The 22844-nt window shown below is 31.5% G+C and overlaps 2 protein-coding genes across 5 annotated transcripts; one reads left to right on the top strand and one right to left on the bottom strand.

The window, feature by feature from the left end:
- The first annotated feature begins 2273 nt into the window (after window positions 1–2273).
- LOC109814749 (flowering time control protein-related / FCA gamma-like protein) lies at window positions 2274–12615 on the top strand. 4 transcript variants are annotated; one of them, XM_083077741.1, is made up of 15 exons: window positions 2274–2640; window positions 2753–2823; window positions 3442–3520; window positions 3712–3794; window positions 3901–3952; window positions 6872–6910; window positions 7047–7111; window positions 7416–7467; window positions 8334–8413; window positions 8495–8559; window positions 10491–10550; window positions 10639–10936; window positions 11638–11802; window positions 11886–12014; window positions 12193–12615. In XM_083077741.1, exons 1-15 carry the CDS (start codon window positions 2433–2435, stop codon window positions 12340–12342), a joined length of 1596 nt encoding a protein of 531 aa, XP_082933867.1. In that variant the 5' UTR covers window positions 2274–2432; the 3' UTR covers window positions 12343–12615. The 4 variants fall into 4 exon arrangements, with proteins under 4 accessions (XP_082933867.1, XP_020234843.1, XP_082933868.1 ...); XM_020379254.3 differs by having other exon boundaries at window positions 12201–12615; XM_083077742.1 differs by having other exon boundaries at window positions 11650–11802.
- Window positions 12616–13907: 1292 nt separating this feature from the next.
- Window positions 13908–15686, bottom strand: LOC109814750 (WRKY transcription factor 23). Its single transcript, XM_020379258.3, has 3 exons — window positions 15094–15686; window positions 14701–14844; window positions 13908–14603 (listed from the first exon to the last, which is right to left on the bottom strand). Exons 1-3 carry the CDS (start codon window positions 15399–15401, stop codon window positions 14231–14233), a joined length of 825 nt encoding a protein of 274 aa, XP_020234847.1. The 5' UTR covers window positions 15402–15686; the 3' UTR covers window positions 13908–14230.
- Between the last annotated feature and the right edge of the window lie 7158 nt (window positions 15687–22844).

Consider the following 22844-nt stretch of genomic DNA (forward strand, 5'->3'; position numbering starts at 1 on the left):
AAAAGGTTTATCTTTAAACAATAAGGCACGATTGTTGAATTATTGAATCATATTATCTTTAAACGAAAAAATCTCAACTATTTGTTAAACACCATTAAAAAAATACTATTTAAAAACTTAAGTGAATAATGATTACTTTTTAAATCTCACTCGTACACAATGAATCAACTTATCAACCACAAACTATATCAATTAGTTATTAGTCAAACAAATCCTCTTGGTCACCCATTGTAATGAAAGTGGGTGAAAGTTGATTGATGTCAACAATATATACGACGAAAAAGAGAATAATGCAAAACTTGTCATTCATAATCAATACTACATAAACCAATGAAAAATGGAATAAAACTAAAAGTGTAAAAGATATAGAAAAAAATTTTGAGTGAGAAAGAGCTTGTCATATGTTGTTGATTAGATTTAACTTTGTTGCATATAATAGATTATGGATGGAAAGATATGATGGTTAAATTATTGAATCCTATCATGATCTTTTTAAACCAAAAAATCTCGACCATTTATTAAACACTACAGAAAAATACATCATTTAAAAAGTCAAACAAATTGCAATTATTTTTTAAACCCTACTCATATATCATGAATAAATTTTTTTATCATAACTTACAATAAGCAAATCTTATAACAAGATGCTAGTCACCTCACCATGATGGAAGTGAGTGAGGTTCCAAGCAAAATATGTTATTAATTATCGTTACAATATCAATTAAATGATAACCCTAAAAATGGAACATGAATGAAAAAAAGAATTTTTAAAAAAATTCCTCTTTAAATTTGACATGCGTCCTTAATAAGACATAACTTTTTAATATAATAGATTTTAGATGAAAAAATAAGATGATTGAATTATTGGAGAGGATAACTGAATTATTTTTTTACAATGACTATCTATTTATCATTATCACAAAAACAATAAAAATATTTTTTTAATAATCAATTTAATTTTGATTTTATTATGGAAAATATGAAATAAATATTCGTTTATAAAATTAAAATGATTCATATAATAATTAAGGATAAAAATAAATTAAATTTTCAACATGAATTTATGACCTGACCTCTTTAAAATTTGGTTTGGATTGACCTATATAATAAAAATGTAAAGTTTAAACTTTCAAGAAAACCTATTTAAATAAAAAGATTAGGTTTAAATTTATAAAAAAGTTTGTTACGTCTAATAGATCAACCTATTTATCTATACAATACAATGAAAAATTAATATATATATATATATATATATATATATATTATTAAAAATATAAATAAACAAAAAAAAATTATAAAACAAAAACAAATGATCAACATTTAAAATATTTTTTTATAAAATTATTTTTTTATTATAGGTTTGTAAACTTATAATTTGTTTAAGAGTGTACATCAAGATACATGACTACTCCTCTAATAAAAAAATGATTAACTTTTTCTCCTACATTTTATTTAAAATATAAATTTTAATAATATTAAATAAACTATATTTTAAAAATAAATTTATTTATATAGTATTATAAAAATAATATACATATATTAAAAAATATAACAAATAAATATATTTATAAAGCAAAAATAAACTGTCAATATTTAAAATATATTATATATATTATTTTTCATTATAGGTTTATAAATTTAAGATTTGTGTATGAGTGTACATCAATATACATGATTATGTATAAATTGTTCCTTCAATAAAAAAAATATTCACTTTTTTTTTTCTATATTTTTTTTAAAATTTATGTTTTAATAATATTGAGTAAATTATATATTAAAAATAAATTTATCAATTTTTTAAAAATTAAGTTTATTGACTTAATTAATATTATTAATATAAATAAATTTTTAAATAAATTAATAAGTGATATTTTAAAAATATTAAATCAGACTTATTAAAAAATTTATAATAAATAATAGATAAGACTAAAATTTAAGATTTAATTTTATAAAACAAAGTCAATTTATATATATAAAGTTTGTTTTAGTCGGATCTATTCCTATTCCTAGTAATAATAAATAAACATTTTAAATAAAATTTATAATAAATGATATTTTAACATATAAATTATTTTAAAAATTTATAATAAATAATTTATATTATGATTATATTTTTTTAATCATTAATAAATTTTTAAAAAGTTATATTAAAATTTAATTTAAAATAATAAATGATTTTTTTTTGAAAATAACCTAAAAATGCTGTCCAGAATAATTATCGAAAGTATATATATAAAAGTTTATTATTGTTCAAAAATATGCTAAACCCCGTGGGCACTGCACTGCAAATCATCTGAGAATTGCTTTGGAAGCAGAGCAGAGTACTCGAACAGAAGAGCAACCGAAGACTCTGACTTCAGTGCTCCTTCTTCGTCAAGTTCCTCCGTCTCTAGGGCACACGTCAGCGCGTGTGTGATCCATAGCTGACGAAGATGGAGAATCCGATGGAGCAGGTAGAGCCAAGGGTCAATTTCAGCGCCGGAGACCCTCCAAACCCTCACACTCACGACAACGGCAACAGCTTCCACCACTTCCAACCACCACCCGCTGGCGATTCTGGATACGCTCTCAACCATTCCATGCCTCGCCCTCCCCGCAAACGCCCTTGGCATCACTCCAACCAAGGAACTTCTCCCCCAGGCACTGCTAATTTTCTTTCACTTTTTTTCTTTTTCAACTAAATTAGTGTCTCTCTGGAAATGTATCACGCTTTTGATTTGTTTACTTACGCCTCACGGTTTCCTCCTTGCAGATCCAGTGGACGGTGTGTGCCATGTGAAAGTTTATGTTGCACCTGTTCCAAGAACGGCATCGGAGGCTGATGTAAGTCTATTCCCGTTAATATGTGTATAATAGTATAATAGTATGTGTATGGTAACAATGGTCTTTTATGTAAAATTGAGAATGGTGAACTGAATCCTATGTTTGCTCCAGGAGGTGGTTCCTCACAGTTGTAGGCTAAGAGTAGATTGAATTTTGTTTTATCACCTTATTTATCTTCATGTACTAAGCATAATAGTAATTTGAAATGAAAACAAATGTCATTTGATTCCCCTTATAACCAAACACTAGAGTAGAAATCATCATTCCATTCCTATTCCATTTTGATTACTTGGAATCAATTCTCTATACTAAATGTGCTCTAATTGTTATTGTAATCCTTGTTCCAAGTTTCAACGTAAGCAACACTTTGGGTGGGGTATTAGAATTTCAACTGATAAGAGATTGTCCCCTAGAAGAATTTAGTAGCCTTCCCTGTAATACGCCGGTGGAGATTATTTTTCTGTGATGTTCAAAGCCAATTCTCCTATGTTTTATTTATTTATCTTTTGACATTTTTGTCATGTATCTTTTTAGCATAATGTGTGATGTCATGCTTTTTATTTTTTTCTTATAGCTCTTACTCTTCTATATCCTTTATTTTTTGTAACTTTATATCAGATTCGCCTCGTATTTGAAGTACATGGAACTATTGTTGAGGTTGTTCTTTTAAAAGATAAGAGAACTGGTGTACGGCAAGGTATCTTTATTAACAATTTTTTGTATTTCACTTCTTTGTATCTTCCTCAGTTTGTGCAATTTGGTCTTCCAAGACTTGCGAGGACTAATGAATTTTATTTGATGAATTTCATTTGATGTTTGGGTTCATATATGTTGTATATCTACAAGTATTAATGATAGTCCAAATTTTGTTCTGTTTAACTTATACAGGAAGTTGTTTTGTTAAATACGCAACATTAGATGAAGCTGACAGGGCTATTAAAGCTTTAAGCAATCAATATACATTTCCTGGGGTAAGAACAACTTTACCTATGATGGATGACTTAAACCTTTTCTTCTTGCTATTCATTTCATTAATTCACACACATATTTATTATTTGATGCATTTACATTTCCTAGGAATCATGTCCTGTTGTTGTCAAATTTGCTGATCGAGAACTTGAACGGCTTGGTAATTGTTTTAATTTTATTTCCTATTTGAACCTATTAATTAATACTGCATTACTATGTCTTAGCCAGCTTCTGCTTCTTAGCTGATTAACTGAAATGGTTTTCTCTATCCAGCTTGGTTATTTTATGAAATATAGCTGTTTGCATACCATAATCAGTTTTTTTAAATGGGAAAATTAATAATTAGAACAGGTTTGATAGTTTATTATGGATTCCGTATGCATGTCATGATATAGTTGTCAATCCTCATTCTTGAAAAGATTATTAGAATCATGATAACATTTTGAAATTAAAGCTTCTCAATTTCTTTCGCCGACTTTTAGCTTACGGAATTATAAGTTTTCCTTACCAACCTATAAAAAGTGATGTTAAGCGGCTATATTTACTGGTGCTGATGCATGCAGATTGATGAGGGACTGAATATTGCTTTCTTGATTATGCCCTGCCACTTCCTTTCAAAGAGTGAAGTTTGAAAGGGAGAAATGTTGAGAAATAATGACAAAATTTAAGGCAGTTGGGAGTAAATTGCTCTATCTCTGTCTGTACATAATGAACCTTTCTTATCTTTTGGTTTAAGAAAGAACAATCTTTTGCTATTCTTTATTTTATGTGTTGTTGAGAGTCAACTATATTGCCATTCTTTATATTCATTGTGTTAGCAGCTTTGAAGATGAGATCTAGAAGTTTAGTTATTATATAGAAATTAGTTTTGAAATAGTTTGAGAATAAAACCTTTCTTATTAGTATGCAATTAAGTTTAAACTATGTTGTCAATAGCGGCCGCTATAACAGTGGAGCGAAGTGGCTCTGTGCCACTACAATAACCTTGGAGTGGGGAGTTTCAATGTAGTGGCTGGAGCGGGCGCAAAATCCCAGAGCGGAGTGCGTGTCATCATGGCTGGGGCAGAGTGGTTACGAAAAATAAAAAATAAGCAAGGGTATTTTGGTATTTTCCCTTCGAAGCTTATTTCTTTCTATTGGTGTGTTTTGGACGACCTAATCTTTCCCTAATTGTGTTGTTGCCTGCACTTCTCTTGCTGTTGCCCTAACCTCTTCTCTTCATCCTCTCTTCTTCTCCAGTGGGTTTGTTTGTCTGATGCTGTCTTCTTCTTCAAAGAGTCAGTTTTTTTTGTTTCCTTTTTTTTATTTTTCTGTTCCCTTCTTTTCTTATTTTTTCTTTTCCTTTTCTCTTCCTTTTTCCTTTATTTCTGGCAGCAGCAATTTTGTTATTCAGTTCATCTTTTTTTTACTAGTATGGTTTTGTTCATTGGTGGTCAGCAGTGAGAGTAGTGATGAAATTGAAGGAGAGGATAACTTGGATCTTGACGAGGATGAACATTGAATTTTAATGTTTACCTTTTTAGTTACTTAGAGCTTTACCTTTAGATGATGATTTATAAGCTTTAAGCACATTGTGTTCTTGACTCTCTATGCTATGCTTTGTTTAAGTACTATGAACTATTATTATTGCATGAATTTTGAGTCATTTTTCTGTTTTTTAGCTTATATATATCATGGTGGTTAGTATCGGATGAATCTTGATACAATTCATGAGATTTGATACGATACAGAGGAAATGTGATGCGAATTGTTCTGCGTATCATTTTTGTTCTTGAATTGCTTGAATCGTGTGAGAATCATATGATTCGCAATTTGTATCTGAATTGTACGATTTTGGTTCAAAACGGATAGCTTTTGTGTTTCTCGTAGGAGTTGCGGCAGTCTACTGCTCCTCCAAGGGCCATTGTGCCTGGCTGTTGCAGCTGGAGTGACGCTTCTGACATCAAAATTATGGAAAATGACAGTCGGAGGGGGCAAGTTGCGCCGCTCGATATTTCTGCTCACAAGTGTCTTTGTGCCTAACTGGGTATGCACAACCCTAATTCCCAACGACAATGTATTGGGCTTCTTTTTCAACTTTTAAGGACCTGTTTTTTTTTTTTTTTTTAGTTATAACACGTACTGTGTGTTTTGACCTTCAATTTTAAATATTGATCTGATATTTTAAGTTTGTCTAGTAAACTAGTATCATATAAAAAATATTTGATCGATTTGATAACTGTTTATTTTAATACTTTTATCATAAAATATATTATAAAACATAATAAATAAAATCTGTTACAAATTTTCAAATATAAATATTTAATTAATATAATAGCAGAATATTTATTATAAATTAAAATTTATAATAATTTTAATGACAGAATATTCATTGTAATTTTAATATTATTCTATTATCAAATAAAAAATATTTAATCAATCTGATATTTATGTATTTTAATATCTTTATCATAAAATCTATTGCATAACATAATAAATAAAATCTGTTATAGTTTTTTAAATACAAATATGTAATTAGTGTTAATAATATATAATAAATATAATACCGGAATATTTATTATAAATTTTAAAATTGTTCTATTATAAGAATTTTTAGTAGAACTCATATATCTTATGCTACTAGAGTTATGTTTTTTAGTTATTGATTATGAATGTGTTTTAATATGTCTTTATTAATTGTGTATGCTTGTTTTATTATTGATCATGAATCTTACAATTCACGATACAATTTGATCCACGATTCAAAAAATGGGTATTCTGATTCACAATTTGAATCTCGATTCAACTGCCATGATATATATTATTAATTATTTAATAAATATAATATTATAATAGTGGTCATCTCGCATTATGCAATCCCACTATCCTACTTTTGGGGTCAGCTGCTCCACTCCACTACCCGGGATTGACAACTGAGTTTAAATTTAATACTTTTAAGAGTTCATCCTATCATGTTCATATTATAAGTTTGGTTGATGAGAACATGGCATAGAATATGGTTTACTTTCTCCAGCTAGTAATGAGTGATTTAAAGCAGTGTTTGTTTAACTTATGTGAATCTTTTTTATTCTTTTTATAGGGGTTCTACGTAACATGGAAAAGAAAGATCATTTAGAAGGCAAACTTCTCATCTTTTTCCAGGATAGCCATGGCCTACTATTTAAATATATGATTGTCTAATCTAATATTTTATTCTTTTATTCTCAACTGATTAATTCATTTTGTTTTCTTATTTTGTTTCTATATTTTTTCAGAGGTGGTTGATAAAGTTTTTGTTAGTTCCTTCAACAAAGAAGCTACAGAAAAGGAAATTGAAGAAGTATGTTTCACTGTTCTCTATCATCCATATTTTTCCATCGCTTGAACATGAGTTACTTTAACATCTTTTTCATGCCAATGACTATATCCATGGTTTTGTATTTAACTGAAGGATATGCTAATTGTAGTTTGTAGAAATGTATCTAGATTCTAGACCCACATCCTAGGTTAGCTGGACGGAAATGTTGCCTACTTGGTAGCCCTGTATTTTTCTTTGATATAGGATATTGTGGAATATCCTTTATAATCTGCTGGTTATGATATTCACGTTATGTTTATGAGTTCTGTATGCATATTCTTTGCAGATATTTTCCCCTTATGGTTATGTAGAAGATATCTTCTTGGCGCAGAATCGTGGTTGGTCCTTGATCTTGTCATCATGCAATGTTTTTCATACAATATCTGTGGTTTTGAGGAATGGTCATGTATTTGATCTGTCTTTTATTTCTTTCCTAACATTTCTACTATAAGGAAACAAGTTGCAGACCTTGAATAAAAACTAGGAGAGATGGTGTGGGCAGTGTGTAAAGATGGTTTCTTTCTCTCTCTCTCTCTCTGTCAAATCTCACAATTATTTTCTTCAAGAATGATGACTTATGAAGAAAAAAGTACAAGTAAAATGTTTGGAGACCCCTAAATTAATTGCTTAGTTAGTGAAAGAGGAACAACAGAATATAAATTATTAGAGGGAAAGAAAAGAGTGAGTCTTGGATTTTGGAGTGAAAATTGGGTGGGTAGGGTCCAGCTGTCTTAACTCTCAAGTATCTGGGACTGGGGGATAGGAAGGAGATCATACTATTCTATTTTCATTGATCTTTGTTTTGTATCTCCTTGATACTGAACATAGGCTATCGTTGCCACCAATACTTTTTATTTTTTCAGGACCAGTTCCACCATAAAATAACTTTGGGTGCATTTGTGAAAAAGTTACTTTGAACATAATTTATGTTTGATGTAATGGGACAAGAGTTATTCCTATGTTTTGTGCATTGGAATGAGTGAAAGTCCATTGAACATCTTTCAAATGATAAACCAAACACACATGTAATATTTGGAACATATATACGTTAAAGAGAGGACCATGCTCCATCCCCAATGGACTATTTGTATTTTTAGCTGTGGTTGCTTTTGACACCAAGTCTTGTATTTAATTTATGTCATCAATTTATTATTCACTGTTTTCATTTTCATCTAACTTGTGGATGCATGTCTTGATTTTCAAGGATATGCTTTTGTAAAATTTTCTAACAGAGAAATGGCATTGGCTGCAATCAAAGGGCTGAATAGAACCTTCACGATGAGAGTAAAGCTCATTTATTTAATTGATACATATTACTCTGTCTACTTTCGAATGCTAGCTAAAGTCTTTATTTTAATCACCTAGGGTTGTGATCATCCATTAATTGTTCGTTTTGCGGATCCTAAGAAACCCAGGATTAGAGATTCAAGGTTTTTCTTTCTCATCCCTTTATCTTTCATATAACTATGTTCATTGCTGTCTTTGTTATTAATAAATTAATGCAACACAAACAAGTTAACAAGTAGTTATACATTGTACAACTTTTTATTTTTATTTATATTGAGTGGGAAGGGAGTTTCCAATCAGGCAACTTTACTTTCTTGGCTAAGTGGCAATGAGTCTTTACCTTGGTATGTGAAAATAAAATATTAAATTTGTGTGTCGTCCGAACTGTTTACAGGTGCATATTTTCTAGTGTTATGTGAACCAGGCTAGATAGGCAAAGTGGACCAGGTGAACTGTAAACTGGTTCACATCTTGTAGCAAGTCAATGACTCAATAACAATCTGAATTGGCTGGTTGAATTTTCTGGTTTTGCCTAAACTGGTCAAATTGATAGGAAACATGGGAGAACCACATCGTGAAAGCTAGTCATTGTAGTTGAAGAGCCCATTGCCTTATAGCTGTCACCTTAATCATACTTCTAGCATGGGAATCAAATCTCAAGTCACATACCTTGCAATTGGATCCTTAGGCATTCATTGTGAAAACATTACCAGACATGCTACAATTAAATTGGGGTTTATTTGACGCAAATAGGAGTTGAGTGTTTAAAATTTGAAAGGTTTAATACTTGTAGGTCCTTGAATTTTATTTTATTTTTAAATAGGTCCCTAAACTATAAAAATTTGCTTGAGTCCTTAATCTTTTCCAAATTTCGTCATGAAGTCCTTGGAGTTAATGGTTCATTTACAGATTATTGACTTTGACATAATACTCTTTACAAAATTTTAAGATTTATCAATGTATTATCCCTAAATAAAAATTAGTAATGGGAGACAGGTCATGTAATTTGCGCACCCTATAAATTTCCTTCCAAAGATCCTTTGTCTTATAACTTGCTAGAGCTGCCGGGTCATCCTGTACAATAACTCTTTTTAGTGCAAATAAGAAAGATTAATTGTCATTTAAGGATGGAGCTGTGTTTTTAGTAGACATGTCAAAATGGGCGCTCAGCCCAATAGACCAAAGTTTGAATAGCAGGCTGGGCTGGGACGATTTTTAAATAGGCCGTGAATTTTTGGCATGTCTAGCTTGATAGGTGAGACCAAATTAACCTGTTTTATTTTCTTTTGCATAAATTTGTATATTTTTATAAGAAAAAAAAAATGATCAAATAGGCTCGGTAAATTTCTGACCAAGATATCCGCTGCCTGGTCTTACTTGTTTGACACATAGAGCCAGACCAAATTGGCTCTGCTCTTTTAGAGCCTAGCCTGGCTTGACCCACCAAGCCATGGGGCAGGACCAATTTTAAAAACTATTTTTTTAGAAGAGGTTATAACTTTCATATTTTTTTTTTTATATGTAATTATCTTAGAAAATATTATTCCCTTTATTTCAAAATAAAAGAACATTTTAACACAATTTTCATACTAAATATTTTTTGAGTTATTTTAACTAGGTCCCTAATCTTTTCTAATTTTTGTAATTTGGTTCCTGGGCATAAGTTAACTGTTTGTAGACAAACCAATAACCCAGGGACCTGAGTACAAAAGTTCATAAAAGGTTAAAGATTCAATTACAAATTCTTACAACTTAGGTAGGGACCTATTTAAGAATACCTAAAAAGGGACCAACATATTAAACCAATTTAAAATAAACAAGCACCAAGTTGTATCAGAGTGTTATGCTTTTAATATATTTGTCATATTTATGAAAAAAAAAATTGTTTTATAGAAAAACTAGAACTCAATTATTATTCAACGCAAGTGAGACCATTCAATCATGAATTGGTTTCCCTTTCCGGTTCAATGGCCAATCTGGTTTTCCAATCACTTGAATCTTTGTTTACTATTTTGTTAATGGAGATAATTTTAGGAATTGTATTCATGTTCTATTCATGTGCATCTTTCTTCAGGGGCAACTTTTTATCTGTGAATGCAAATTTTGGTCCTTGTTCTCAAGAACCAGCCGTATGGTTTGTTTCACTTCATTTGCCCCCTTCTTTACTAATTGCAACACAGATGTTACATGCTAAATAAATTTCAATTTACTGTCTTTTCAAGGCCACTGCCAAATTTTGGTGATTCCAGTGGTGGAGGAAATATTATGAATGTTGCCCCGCATCATTCCACAATTGCACACCCACAAGTTACTTCTCGTATGCAAAACTGGGAACCTGGTGCTACTGTGGTACAACAGCCATATCCTCCCCAACAAGTGCATTCACAGTTGGCTTCAATGACTTTGGGGTCATTTCAAACTCCAAAGTTGTCTTCTCAAACATTTATTACCGAGGTGCAGAGACAATCACATACTGCAGATTCATCAGTTCAAAATATAGAGCAGCATCTTAGTTCACAGGTTAGTTACTAACTGATAATACTGTAATTGATCATCAGAAGTCTCTTAAATTTTGGTTGTGATGGAAGTAAATTTCTGTTTTTGAAGAGGTGGATTGATGTAATTAAATCAATAGCATTATCTATTGTACCGTTGGGTTTATGTTTATAGTTAGTTATAACTGCCTTAAATCATCAAATGTATTTTTAATTATCCTGGAAACTTTTGCAATCTTTTTGCCTTTATAAATATAATAACTTTGAGCATTTACGAATTTCTTCGATGCTTCTGTTCTGTTTGAATTATTTAAATTGTTAACTCATTTATTTCTTTTTATGAAGTTATGCTTTGTTATATTTGTGGATGATTTTTAGTCCAGTAAAGGGTATAGAGAGACGACGGACATTAGAGGAAATTGTTAAGAGAAATCTCATAATGAATAATATCTGAGACTTTGGTTTTTAACCCAGTCCAATAATGTGCGATTCAAGTAGCCAACCTCATCTAGTGGGATAAGTTATTGTTATAATTGAGGAACAATCTTAGGAGAGTCGCTGTTGATCTGTTATAAGTAACGGCCAACTATTGAACATTTTTCTCCGCACTACTGACCATTTAGTATGTTGCAAACGTTTAAATGAACTATTTAATGTGAAAAGTTATGGTTTAAGCACATTTATTGGCAGACTGCAATAGTTTTCTCAGTTTAATGTTCTTCCCAGCTGCCTACTCAGACTGGAAGCAACCCTCATACAGTTGCTGGCAATACCCCACCTGATATGCCTACAAGTCCAGAAGATGAAGATTTTCCAGAGTGTGACTGGAGTGAACACTACTGCCCTGATGGTTTTAAGTACTACTACAACTGTGTCACTTGTGAAAGCAGTGTAATGTTTCAACTTTTTGATCTTGTTCAAACAATCTGTTTTCAATTTCTGTTTTTGGTGAGTGATGGTTACTCTTGGAGCAGTGGGAGAAGCCTGAGGAGTATGCCTTGTATGAAAAAGAATCTCAGAAGCAGCAAGAGCTGGAGGATAGTAGCTGTAGTCAGTCACAATTGTCGTTATGTTCCTCCCAACAAGTTTCTCAAAGACAACAGGTGCATTCTCAGATGTATTTCTCCTATAACAAGTTCAGAAAAATAAATTAAAATGAAAAATCTTCCTTTCCTGCTTTGACAAATAAACATGATTGTACTGCAACCCCTTCTTGTTTGAAAAGTAATCTCTATTCAGTGAATAGAGGGACTTATTCTTCTGTAATGTAACATTCTGTAGTTTTGCAGGAAACAAATCATGACCACCGGCAGTCAGAAACAAGTCCTGTTGTTGGATAGGTGTGATGTTATTTATCTTGGGCAACTGAAATCACATCGTTCACAATTATTATTATTAAGTGACCTTCAAATTGCTACAAAACTAGCCTAATGTTTCCTTATGAGGTTCTGCGTTTTCTTACTGCCTCATTTGTTTATTTCAATGGCTGTTACTAATCTGTAAATGGGGATTTTGTTGATTTCCTAAACGCCCATTTACTAGCCTTGTATAGGTTAGTACTTCTTCGTTGATATCTAGATTATCACATGGCTTAACTTTTGGGATATACGAATCTCTCATGATTGTAAAACTTACTCCCAGAATGAGACTTTCAGAGTTTCAAATGTTTATGATACCCTCAGCCCGACTTTTGTGTTTGTGGGATACTGTGGAGTCTTGTTTTCAGAGTTTTATGTTCTTACATTGCTTGTGAGTGAGGAACGGGAGATTGATTAAAGCCCAGGGGGCTTGATAAGATATGTGGCTCCACTACCACTGTAGGGACTGCAAATTTAAGAATGGGTGGCCACATGGTATACGTGTAAATATTCAACGCATACAAATAATTATTGTCTATGTTGGAATTGAATTTAAACATGAATGGCCTTTTCTGCTCCAGTAGTACCACGTGGTAGAAGGTACCAAAATGCCCGTATCATTCACTTCGTCTTACCTTTCATCCTTGTCCTGGATTCTGGTCACTGTGGAGAACCTAGAAATTATGTCTTTTACGTCAAATGGATAACTTTTTAAATTGTAATTTCTCAGTGTGATATGGTTTCCACCTTCCAAGTCGGCTGGATCGTTTCTCGCATTTATTTGTCTAGGGAGTAAAGGAACAGAAGATAGGTAAATTGAAAGGCCGTTTTGGCACCAATAAGGGGCTAGGCAATTCAATTGGAAGAATTCAACTTGGGTTGGAAATTATTCCCTATTCTTGGCTGAATCGAAGAGTTTTAATTCTATGCAATGTATTGGCCGCTTAATAGAGGGAGCGTATAATAGTAGCAGGGCCCAGTGGTTCTTTGATGGCGCCGTATCATATGCATCCTCTCGGTGCGCGTTGGTCTATGCCTATCCGTTGAAACTCTATTAACTTCCAATTATTCTCTTACGATGAGATGAGAGCCTCACTTGTTCAATAGAATCGAACTTATGAAAGAATACGACACGAGCCATGAGCTATTATGGTGCCTAAAAGTGAAAACCTTGTTCAAGTTTTCATTTGTTTACTTCTCTTGATTTTTATTCCCCCCTTTTACCCCCAAGAATCAAATCTTTTAATAGATTACATAACATGCAGCATTTACTTAAATGAGGTTAAAGCGGATTGTCAGTGGTTGAACTACTCTTCCTATTTATTACCTCATGACTATATTGGGTCAGATCTTTTGCCACCGTATCCTTCAAATTATAAGAGAAATTGCTTAGAATTCTATTTCCGTGCATTACCGGGACAAAACAAAGGAAGCAAACTTACACCCCAGTTGTACCCCTTTGAAAACCTACACCTTACATTCTATACTGCCGTGCCAGTGGAATGAAAGCACATTCCTTCAAAAAGAAACAAAGACACAAGACAAACGAGGGGTCAGAATCTTAAGATTAAAAATAGGATAGAAATCTATTTGCTTTTCTTTTGTTTAGTTTTGTTATCATTTTCACCCACAGTCCAATCCACCAACGGATACTTTTATTTATTTCCCATCTATTAAAATTGAAGATATTGGATGGAAACAGGAAAATAGCTAGCTACCAAGAGACGGCAACAAGGAACTAGCTAATCCCTGCACCGGATCAAAATCCATCATGTTACACTGATCTTCATGCCAGGGCCTATATTTATGTGAAAAAATATAAAGTGGGTTTTACAAGTATGATCGTGATGAGAAGGAAAACTAAAACTTAGATGCCCAGTGTAGCAATGGAGTCCTCATCTATATTCTCCTACAAAAAGTAATAATAAGAAATCACATAGAAACAGTAATGGAGCTATGATCTACTCTTCTTTTAACATATGGGAAGGAACAACGTCTTGCAGAAGGCCATGGTCACTTAACAACGCAGTCGCCCCTGGACTGTAGCAAAGCGGTCTCTCTTGAGTCAAAGTGGAATTCTTTGAAGACGAAGAAGAAAGGAAACCCAAAGAAGACAATGCACTGATGTTGACTTGCTGTTGATAGTATTGAGACATGTAGTTTCCAGATCCAGACATTACCGAACCAAAGTTGGAGACTCCCGAGCGACCCATAACTGGGCTTGGATGTGTGTGTTGGCCTTCGTAGGTCGTCACCACAATGCTTGGATCAGTGAAAGACCGCTCCACGCGTTTCTTCACATTACACGAAGCACTGGTGCAACGATAGTAGCTCCTATATATGCATTGCATTGCACACGGTTCAACGAATGTTTTCTTATTTTCATTTAATTGAACCGAAAGTAAAAAACGCAGAATTAAAGTGTCACTACCTTGGAAAGGGGCTGTTTTTCACAGCTTTTTGACCGTACTTTCTCCATCTGTACCCATCTTCCAGATGATCCACCTCGCTTTTCGTCATGAACGCGAATCTCGGCTCTCTCTGTCTCTTCTGATTTGTCTTCTTTGCCTTCAACCTAAACCCAGATCCCAGAAAAACCATCAAATTAATCTCATTACAATCTTCCAAATATCTATTAAACTAACCTACTACTACCATTATATATATATCTCTCAAAACAAATTCATGTTCCCATGACCATCACCCGTCTTACCCCTTATTCAATTATCAAATACGTATTTTACACTCAACCGCCCCAATAAACCACCAAGTGAACAAAAAATTTAAATGAAAAGTGAGAGACAATTAGAAAAAAGAAACCCACTGTTCCTTGGTCTTCTGATGTTGATGAGCTTGATCCACAGTTTTATTCTGTTCATCATGAACCGCCTCGCTGGACGCCGATGAAATGGAGGAAGAGTTGGGAGTCGCAGGTTGCTGGTTGGTTACCTCGGAAGAATCTTTCTTAGTCTGAGGTGGGACTAACATATCTGACGAGGAAGGCAAATCAAGCAGAGGACTATAATCTTGCACACCCAACAACTCCATAAACCCTAAAGAGCTCTTATCTTCAGAGGAGAAATCAAAGAATGGATAGTTACAAGCTCCCATGGCATAGTCCTTAGTCTCCATATCGCTCTCAAATGTTCATTCGAGATAGGGTTGATCTGGTTAGGTGGAGGAAGGAACAAAAGTGATAGATAGATTGCGCGGCTTTGGGAAGTGAAAGCTGTTTGTGGAAAGAAAATGAGAAGTAAGTAATGAAGCCAATAACAGTGACACGCCACAACACGAGACTTGACCGGCAATTGTAGGTAAGTGCCGGTGGCATTATTCAATGCATGGTCGACGCTTTCATACGTAGCCTTTCCTCGTGTGAATCGGGTTACGCCCTTCCTTACGGAACGAAACACGTTATGGATTCAAATCCGGTTTACGCAATTTTCGGTGCAATACTCGATACATTTCTTTTTTCATTCTTCTAGAACAACAAAGGTGTAGTTTAAACTAAATTTACACTACTACATCTACATTCACATTTACAGATTACAAAATAAATGACTGAGGTTCTAATTAACTAGAGTTCACTATGTATGCATGTGTGCTTTATTTTTATTACACTCGCAATCGTTAACCTAAATACACTATTTTTATGGTGCTTATTCTCATTTTAAAAGAACTGTATCTTTCTTAAGAGGTTTACTTTGGTAGTTAATATGGGCTTTTATTACATAAGTAATTAAAATAAAATTTTCATTTTAGTTAAATAACATTATTAAAATTACATAATATAATTTTTTTTAATCTTTTTAAACGATAAATATATATACCATTTAGGCGTATTATAAAAACACGTCACTTTATATTTGGACTATTTGGTAAGATTAAAGTATTATTAGTACATGGATGGAATTATTTAAATCGAATAATAATTAGTATACACGTCATTGCGATGGCGGGGAGGTTTAACTAGTTTATTCAAATACCAAATCGTCTTCGCAAGTGTGCATATGAAGTGAACAAGGTACATATCTCCCTCATCGTCTCTTTCTTCGGTATTCTTTTTTCCTTTTTGAGCTTTAATTTACGCTCTAAAAAAAAATCAGAGCGCCATTTGCTTTAGGTTTCTTAATAAGAAGCAAGGGAAAATGTGCATAAAATAAAAGCAAAACTTACTGCACAAAATTTATATATTAAGGGGGGAAAAGGTGCACGCGTGTTATGATAATTAAAAACTAAACTAAAAACATGATAAAATAAACTTGCAAATTCATGATTAATTGTTGGGGTATAAATCTTTATACTGTGAATGCATTCCAATTATATCTTATTTAAAAACTTGTAAATAGTCATAAAAATATAATAATTAAATTGGTGATCTTAACCCTCATTGAAAATTGGGATTTTAAAAAAGAAGCAGGTTAATCAATGAGTCATGTATAAAAAAGGAATATTACAATCACATATAAATGAGTGATTCGTTTTGGGTTTAAGCGGGAATTTATACCAAAGCGAGGGTTCACAAGTAAATGAGATTATACCCCATTACCGATCTAGAAGGAAGAGAATATATTAAAAGCCTTTGTCTTTGGGATTTTCTACTTTTTAATTGGCATATTAATTGGAAAGAACCGATCCAGTGTTAGTTGAACGCAAAAGAATAGACATGTACTTTTCTTGGTAAACCGACCATATCCGAGGGAGGCTACAATATGTTGCAAGTTTTTTCTGTTTGGAAAAGTTTTTCCACTCAAATAAATAAGGAATTCATGAATCTCTTTAAAGTATGATCAGATGTTGAGAGTAAGATAAATTCTAAAATATAAACCTAGTATTAATAGTGAAGGATAGCATAAAACAGAGACTTTAATGTGAAGAGGTAGAGATTGTTTTGAATCAAATGCACCCAATTAAGGCAGGGTTTACTTTTAATTTGTTTTATAAGAAACACAAGAATATATATTATCGGTACTGATGTGACTAAGTTGGTGTTTGGTGAATAAGCATATTATCCAACAGAGATAATTAAAAAATCAAACTCCCAGTGTGATATCTGACCAAAAATTGTGAAATATTATTGTACGATGCTGGTTAATTACAAAATGCATTCCAAAAAACGGGTGAAATTCTTGTTGAATAATATACATCATATCTATGAAACACAAAATGCTTTTGTACTTTGGAAGGTTAATCACGTACAATGCACTGTTGGGTTTTGAGGTTTTTCCTTCAATTTTATGAAATAAAAAGAAGGGGAAAAAAAGGGAGGTTATGGCTTTTAAACTTGATTTGTTTAAAGCTTATAATAATAGGTCAGGGTGGAGTTTCCTTAAGGAAGTGTTTCTTCCTTTTAATTTCCAAGTAAGATTACCTTTTACAAAGATGGGTTTACAAATTACAATTGACATAGTGAAGTTACTGCTGGAAAAAATATACGCTGAAATATTAATAGACTTTATTCAAGTAGTCATATTATTAATTATTAATGAAAAGTCTTGTCATCCACATATAAGGTTCATTGCTTAGGAATGAACTTGTGTAACTTCTTTTTTTAATTCTATTTTCATTTCACGTGTTGAAAGGGACAATATTACAAAACACAGTGGTTTGTAATATAGTTTCTGCACAATGTGTAATTCCATAATTCTGTTTAGTGGGAGATGTCCCATCGCAGACTTTGTAATTTGTCATTATAATTCAAAACCTTTGGTTTCGTAATATTTTTCATATTCAAATTCTAGAATCAAAGAAGAAAAAAATAATGTTTGTAGGTTTCAAATTATATCATATACACCTAAAATAGAAAAAAGACACGAAACTAATGAAACATTCGTTTTAATTTTTCTACACTTAATTAAATAAATAATTTTAATTGTTAAATCATAGTAATAGTACAAAAGCCATACTATTTTTTTTTATAATAATTAGTAAGTATTAATATAACTCTCTTATTTGGTCGATATATATAAATGTCAGATATGTAAGCTTTGATTAAAATATACATGTGTTAAAATTATTTGTAGTAAAAAATGAAAGTATTAATTTATTAATATTTGAATCATAATTAAAATAAAATAATATATTAGTATTTTTAAAAAGAAGAAATGGATGGAAGCAGAAGCACACCATATCTAAGATAATGTTGAGTCGGTGGAGGAGTGTGCTTTTTTAATGAGTTGTGTATGAAATCACATTTTCTTCTTCAGCAATTCAAACGCAGAGACACCATTCCCTGATCAGATGTTTATACAATTACAATCATGTGGAACTCTTTCCGTAATTCTCCTCTTTTTTGTGAGATGAAGAAAGAACATGCACGTGTGGTTTTTAACTAGCCACGTGATGCATGCTGACATATATACTATATAGTGCCGTGTACCTACTTTCTTCCTTCCCACCACCCTTCAACAATCAATAATTCCGTATCTTGCTTTTCTTCATAATTAATTAATCCCCTAATCTCTAAAAAACAACAGCTCATTGACCAATTTTTTAATGTTTAAGCTTTGTATATATTTCTCAAAAAATATTTAATATTAGTATATTAAATTTAAAATATTTTCATTTGTTATCTTGAAATATGTGGAGTAAGAATAATTATAATTAAGAAAGATAATTGTCAAATAAAAATATATGTGAAAGATGTAATTAATATTATTTTTCTTAAGCATATTCCTACCATGCATATTTCAAACCCAATATATTATAGTAAAAAAACGCAAATACCTCTTATCCATAGCAAAATATATATTTATGATATAATATAAGAATCCATACTATGATGTGATTTCCCAATTAATTTAGAAATAGCTACAATATTTAATTGGCCATACACATAAACATGTTAAAAAAAATGAAAAGATAATCAAATTAGGATCCCTTATATTGAGGAAAATTTCCTCTCTCTCTCTTCTCCTTTGTATGATGATGAAATATACTCTTTTGAAATTATTTGCAACGACTAGGTTCTCATTGAAAAATGCTTAATCCTTCAAACTAAATTTATAATCTGAAAAATTCTCCAAACATTGAGAGTTGTATTTCTACATATTGATTTAACATAAAAAAAAAAAAAAGATTATTATTATTATTATTATTATTTTAAACTTTAAGATAAATGGGCATGTGTATTTTGGATGCCCTTACAGTTCTCTCTCAAAATACGGGGGCACTTCTGGGGTGGTACCTCCCCTATGTGGCTATGTGTATGCCCTGAATATAGCCACGGTCTCCCTGTTTCTATTTCATTAACCTCATGGGGTCCCCCCCTCCACATATGGTCATGTATGTTCATAACATTATATATGATTTTATTAAATATTGAAAATGACACTGATAGGCATAAAGAAAAAAGATAAGACAATAATGGTAATAAAGGGCTTATAGTACTTATAGTCTTGGTTCTGCATGGAAATCAGGGTGGGGAAGGGGCCTTTATTCACTGCTCCAAACCACCGCGACGTACAAATTTATTGCCTAATTTCACCTACCCCACCCTAAATATCACATTTAGTATATCTAATAACTAATACGGTTTTCTAAAAGAAATACACACACACTTACTACATAGTTGTAACTAAGATTTGGTTGCCTAACTTTTGTTAAATGATATTAATGTCATGCTTTGACTGAAAGAAAAAACCCAATACCAACATAATTATTCGACATAGTTAATATGCATTATTTTCCTATTTTTAGTTTGAAAAAGTTGGATAAAAATGTAGTTTAATATTTCGAAAGAAGATGCAAGGCTCAGAAGAAGGAGACGAAAAGGAGATCCTCTGCATGCATGCACATGTTTTTTTCCTGGAGGATATGCTCACTGCTTCTAAGACGAAATTCCAGTTCCAGAAAATTAGTGTCTGCTCTGCAAGCCATTCCCCAATATATTGATTTAACGGAAAAAAAAAAAAAAAAAAAAAACATTGGAACAAGCTTACATGTGTACGTGTTGTTAGAACTTGAAAAAATTAAGTCATCTATATCTAGGAGCTGTCAAAATGGACTTGGCCCCGGCGAGCCAACCCGGCTCACCACGGGTTCGAGCCGGGTTGGGTTGAAAAAAATTTGAAAATTTTAATACGGGTTAAATTTGAACCCGGCTCACCCGGGTTGAACCCGTGGTGAGCCGGGCTGGCCCACCAACCCGTGATTAATTTTTTTTTTTTAAAATACAATAATTATTAGGTTATGGTGCAGTCCAACATGAGACAATAATAATTTAATGTTGGATTGTGATTTGTAATTTTTGTGATTTTGGATTGTATTTGAAGTTTAAGATAGTTTTGGATTATATTTATCTATTTGAGATTATTTAGATTTGATTTGATTGTATTTAAAAATTATAAATTTATGTTTGGGATGAATAATTCATTTAAGGATGTCTTAATTAAGAATCTCAGATTTTTAAAATAAGTTTAAATTTTTGGGCTTTAGTTGTATATTAAGAAAAAAAATGAATTTTTTTTTTTTAAGGTGAGCCAACCCGTTTTAACCCACCAACCCGTGGTGGGCCGGGCCGGGCTCGATTTTTTTTGAGCTCACTGATAAATGAGCCGGGTTGGGTTGGCCCACCAAATGGCCAACCCGATGTGGACCGGGCCGGATAGCCCGTTTTGACAGCTCTATCTATATCTTTTTCAATTTTATTGATTATTAATTTTTGTTGAAAATTTTGATTAATTGATTCTAATAAAATTTTAGAAATTCAGAATCCAGATTAAGGTACCATTGACATGATCAATGTTTTATGTATTTATTTAACTTAAATGAGCTAACAGGCATGGATGTTAATTAGGCACATCATGTAGCAACTTTGATAAACCTGAAAAACAGCGACATGTTGCCAACTTTATTGCAGGGACTGGCTGATTCAAAAATATTGTAGCTGGTCTCCACTCTCCAGTCAATTCAACAAGTTATCCAATCTGAATCACTGTGTCTTATCCTGTAAGTGATAATAATATTGTCAAACAATATATTGTACGTATGCCATACACTATAAATATAAAACTTGTAATAAATTCAACAATATTTCTGACTATTAATTATTGAATTATGTTTTACTTTTCAATATTTTCTTAATTATTTATGTAAAAGATAATTCTATGTATGGTCCAACTTATATGTAATGGTTTTTCTTAATTATATCAAATTAGAATAGTAATATAATTACTTTGTAAATAATACTTAATTCAAATAAATTTAATTTCAAGCGAGAACTAATTAGATCATAACATTGTATTATTATGAACTCGATAAGAATTATATTATTTTTTATTGTTAAAAAATACTAATCACTATTGTTATAAATAGTTAAAATATGTGTGGTTACTTATAAAATTTCTTAGGGAATATTCATATAAAATTTTCAAAAATTAATGATTTTTATATTTGGTTATACTACTATATAATTAAGAATATAAATATTTTTTACAAAACATTTTCTATTTAAATAAACTTGTTAGGTATATTTATTTACTTAAATTTTCTCACAAATATGGATATTAAAACTATTTTAAAAAAGTTAAAAATTTATAGTTACAATTATTTAAATACAAAATTTAACAACAAAAAGAAAACAAAAAATTGTTATATAATAATTAGAAGGATTATTTTTCATTTTATTCAAATAAATAATTAAAAATGTTAACAAATATTATTAAATTATAGAAACAAAATAAACTTTAATAATATTATTAAAATTAATAAGGTAAAATAATAATGAAACACAAGAGAGAAAAATAAAGATATGGGAGGGAGAGAGGGCGTCTCTTCCCCTCACTCTCTCTCTCTCTCTCTCTCTCTCTCTCTCTCTCTCTCTCTCTCTCTCTCTCTCTCTCTCTCTCTCTCTCTCTCTCTCTCTCTCTCTCTCTCTCTCTCTCTCTCTCTCTCTCTCTCTCTCTCTCTCTCTCTCTCTCTCTCTCTCTCTCTCTCTCTCTCTCTCTCTCTCTCTCTCTCTCTCTCTCTCTCTCTCTCTCTCTCTCTCTCTCTCTCTCTCTCTCTCTCTCTCTCTCTCTCTCTCTCTCTCTCTCTCTCTCTCTCTCTCTCTCTCTCTCTCTCTCTCTCTCTCTCTCTCTCTCTCTCTCTCTCTCACTCTCACTCTCACTCTCTCTATCTCTCTCTTTCTCTCCTTCTTTCTCTTTCTCTTTATCTTCTTCTCTCTTTTTTTATTTAAAATACTAAATTTTTTACTATAACACTAAATATATATATATATATAATTTGAAAGAAGGATTAAATTTTTTTAACTTAAAAGTAATTAAAAGTTCTTTAATATAAAAATTCTTAGAAAAAAAAAATATTTATTGATGATTTGTATTTTTTGATTTTAAAAGTAAAATTTTAAAATTTTTTATATTTTTATAAAGTGTATGATTTTTAGAGAATTAAATTTATTTTTTCATAATTGGTTTTCAATAATCATCTTGATTAAACTGTAAACATAAAAGATTACTTTCATTTTCAATTAAGAAATCAAATCTATATATTAATGTTATCATTTATGATGAAATAAAAATATATTTAACTCAATTACTTTCTCTCAATATAGAAAATCAATATATATATATATAT

This window comes from Cajanus cajan, chromosome 6 (genome assembly GCF_000230855.2).
Source record: "Cajanus cajan strain Asha chromosome 6, NIPB_CcT2T_4, whole genome shotgun sequence".
Classification (NCBI taxonomy): Eukaryota; Viridiplantae; Streptophyta; class Magnoliopsida; order Fabales; family Fabaceae; genus Cajanus; species Cajanus cajan.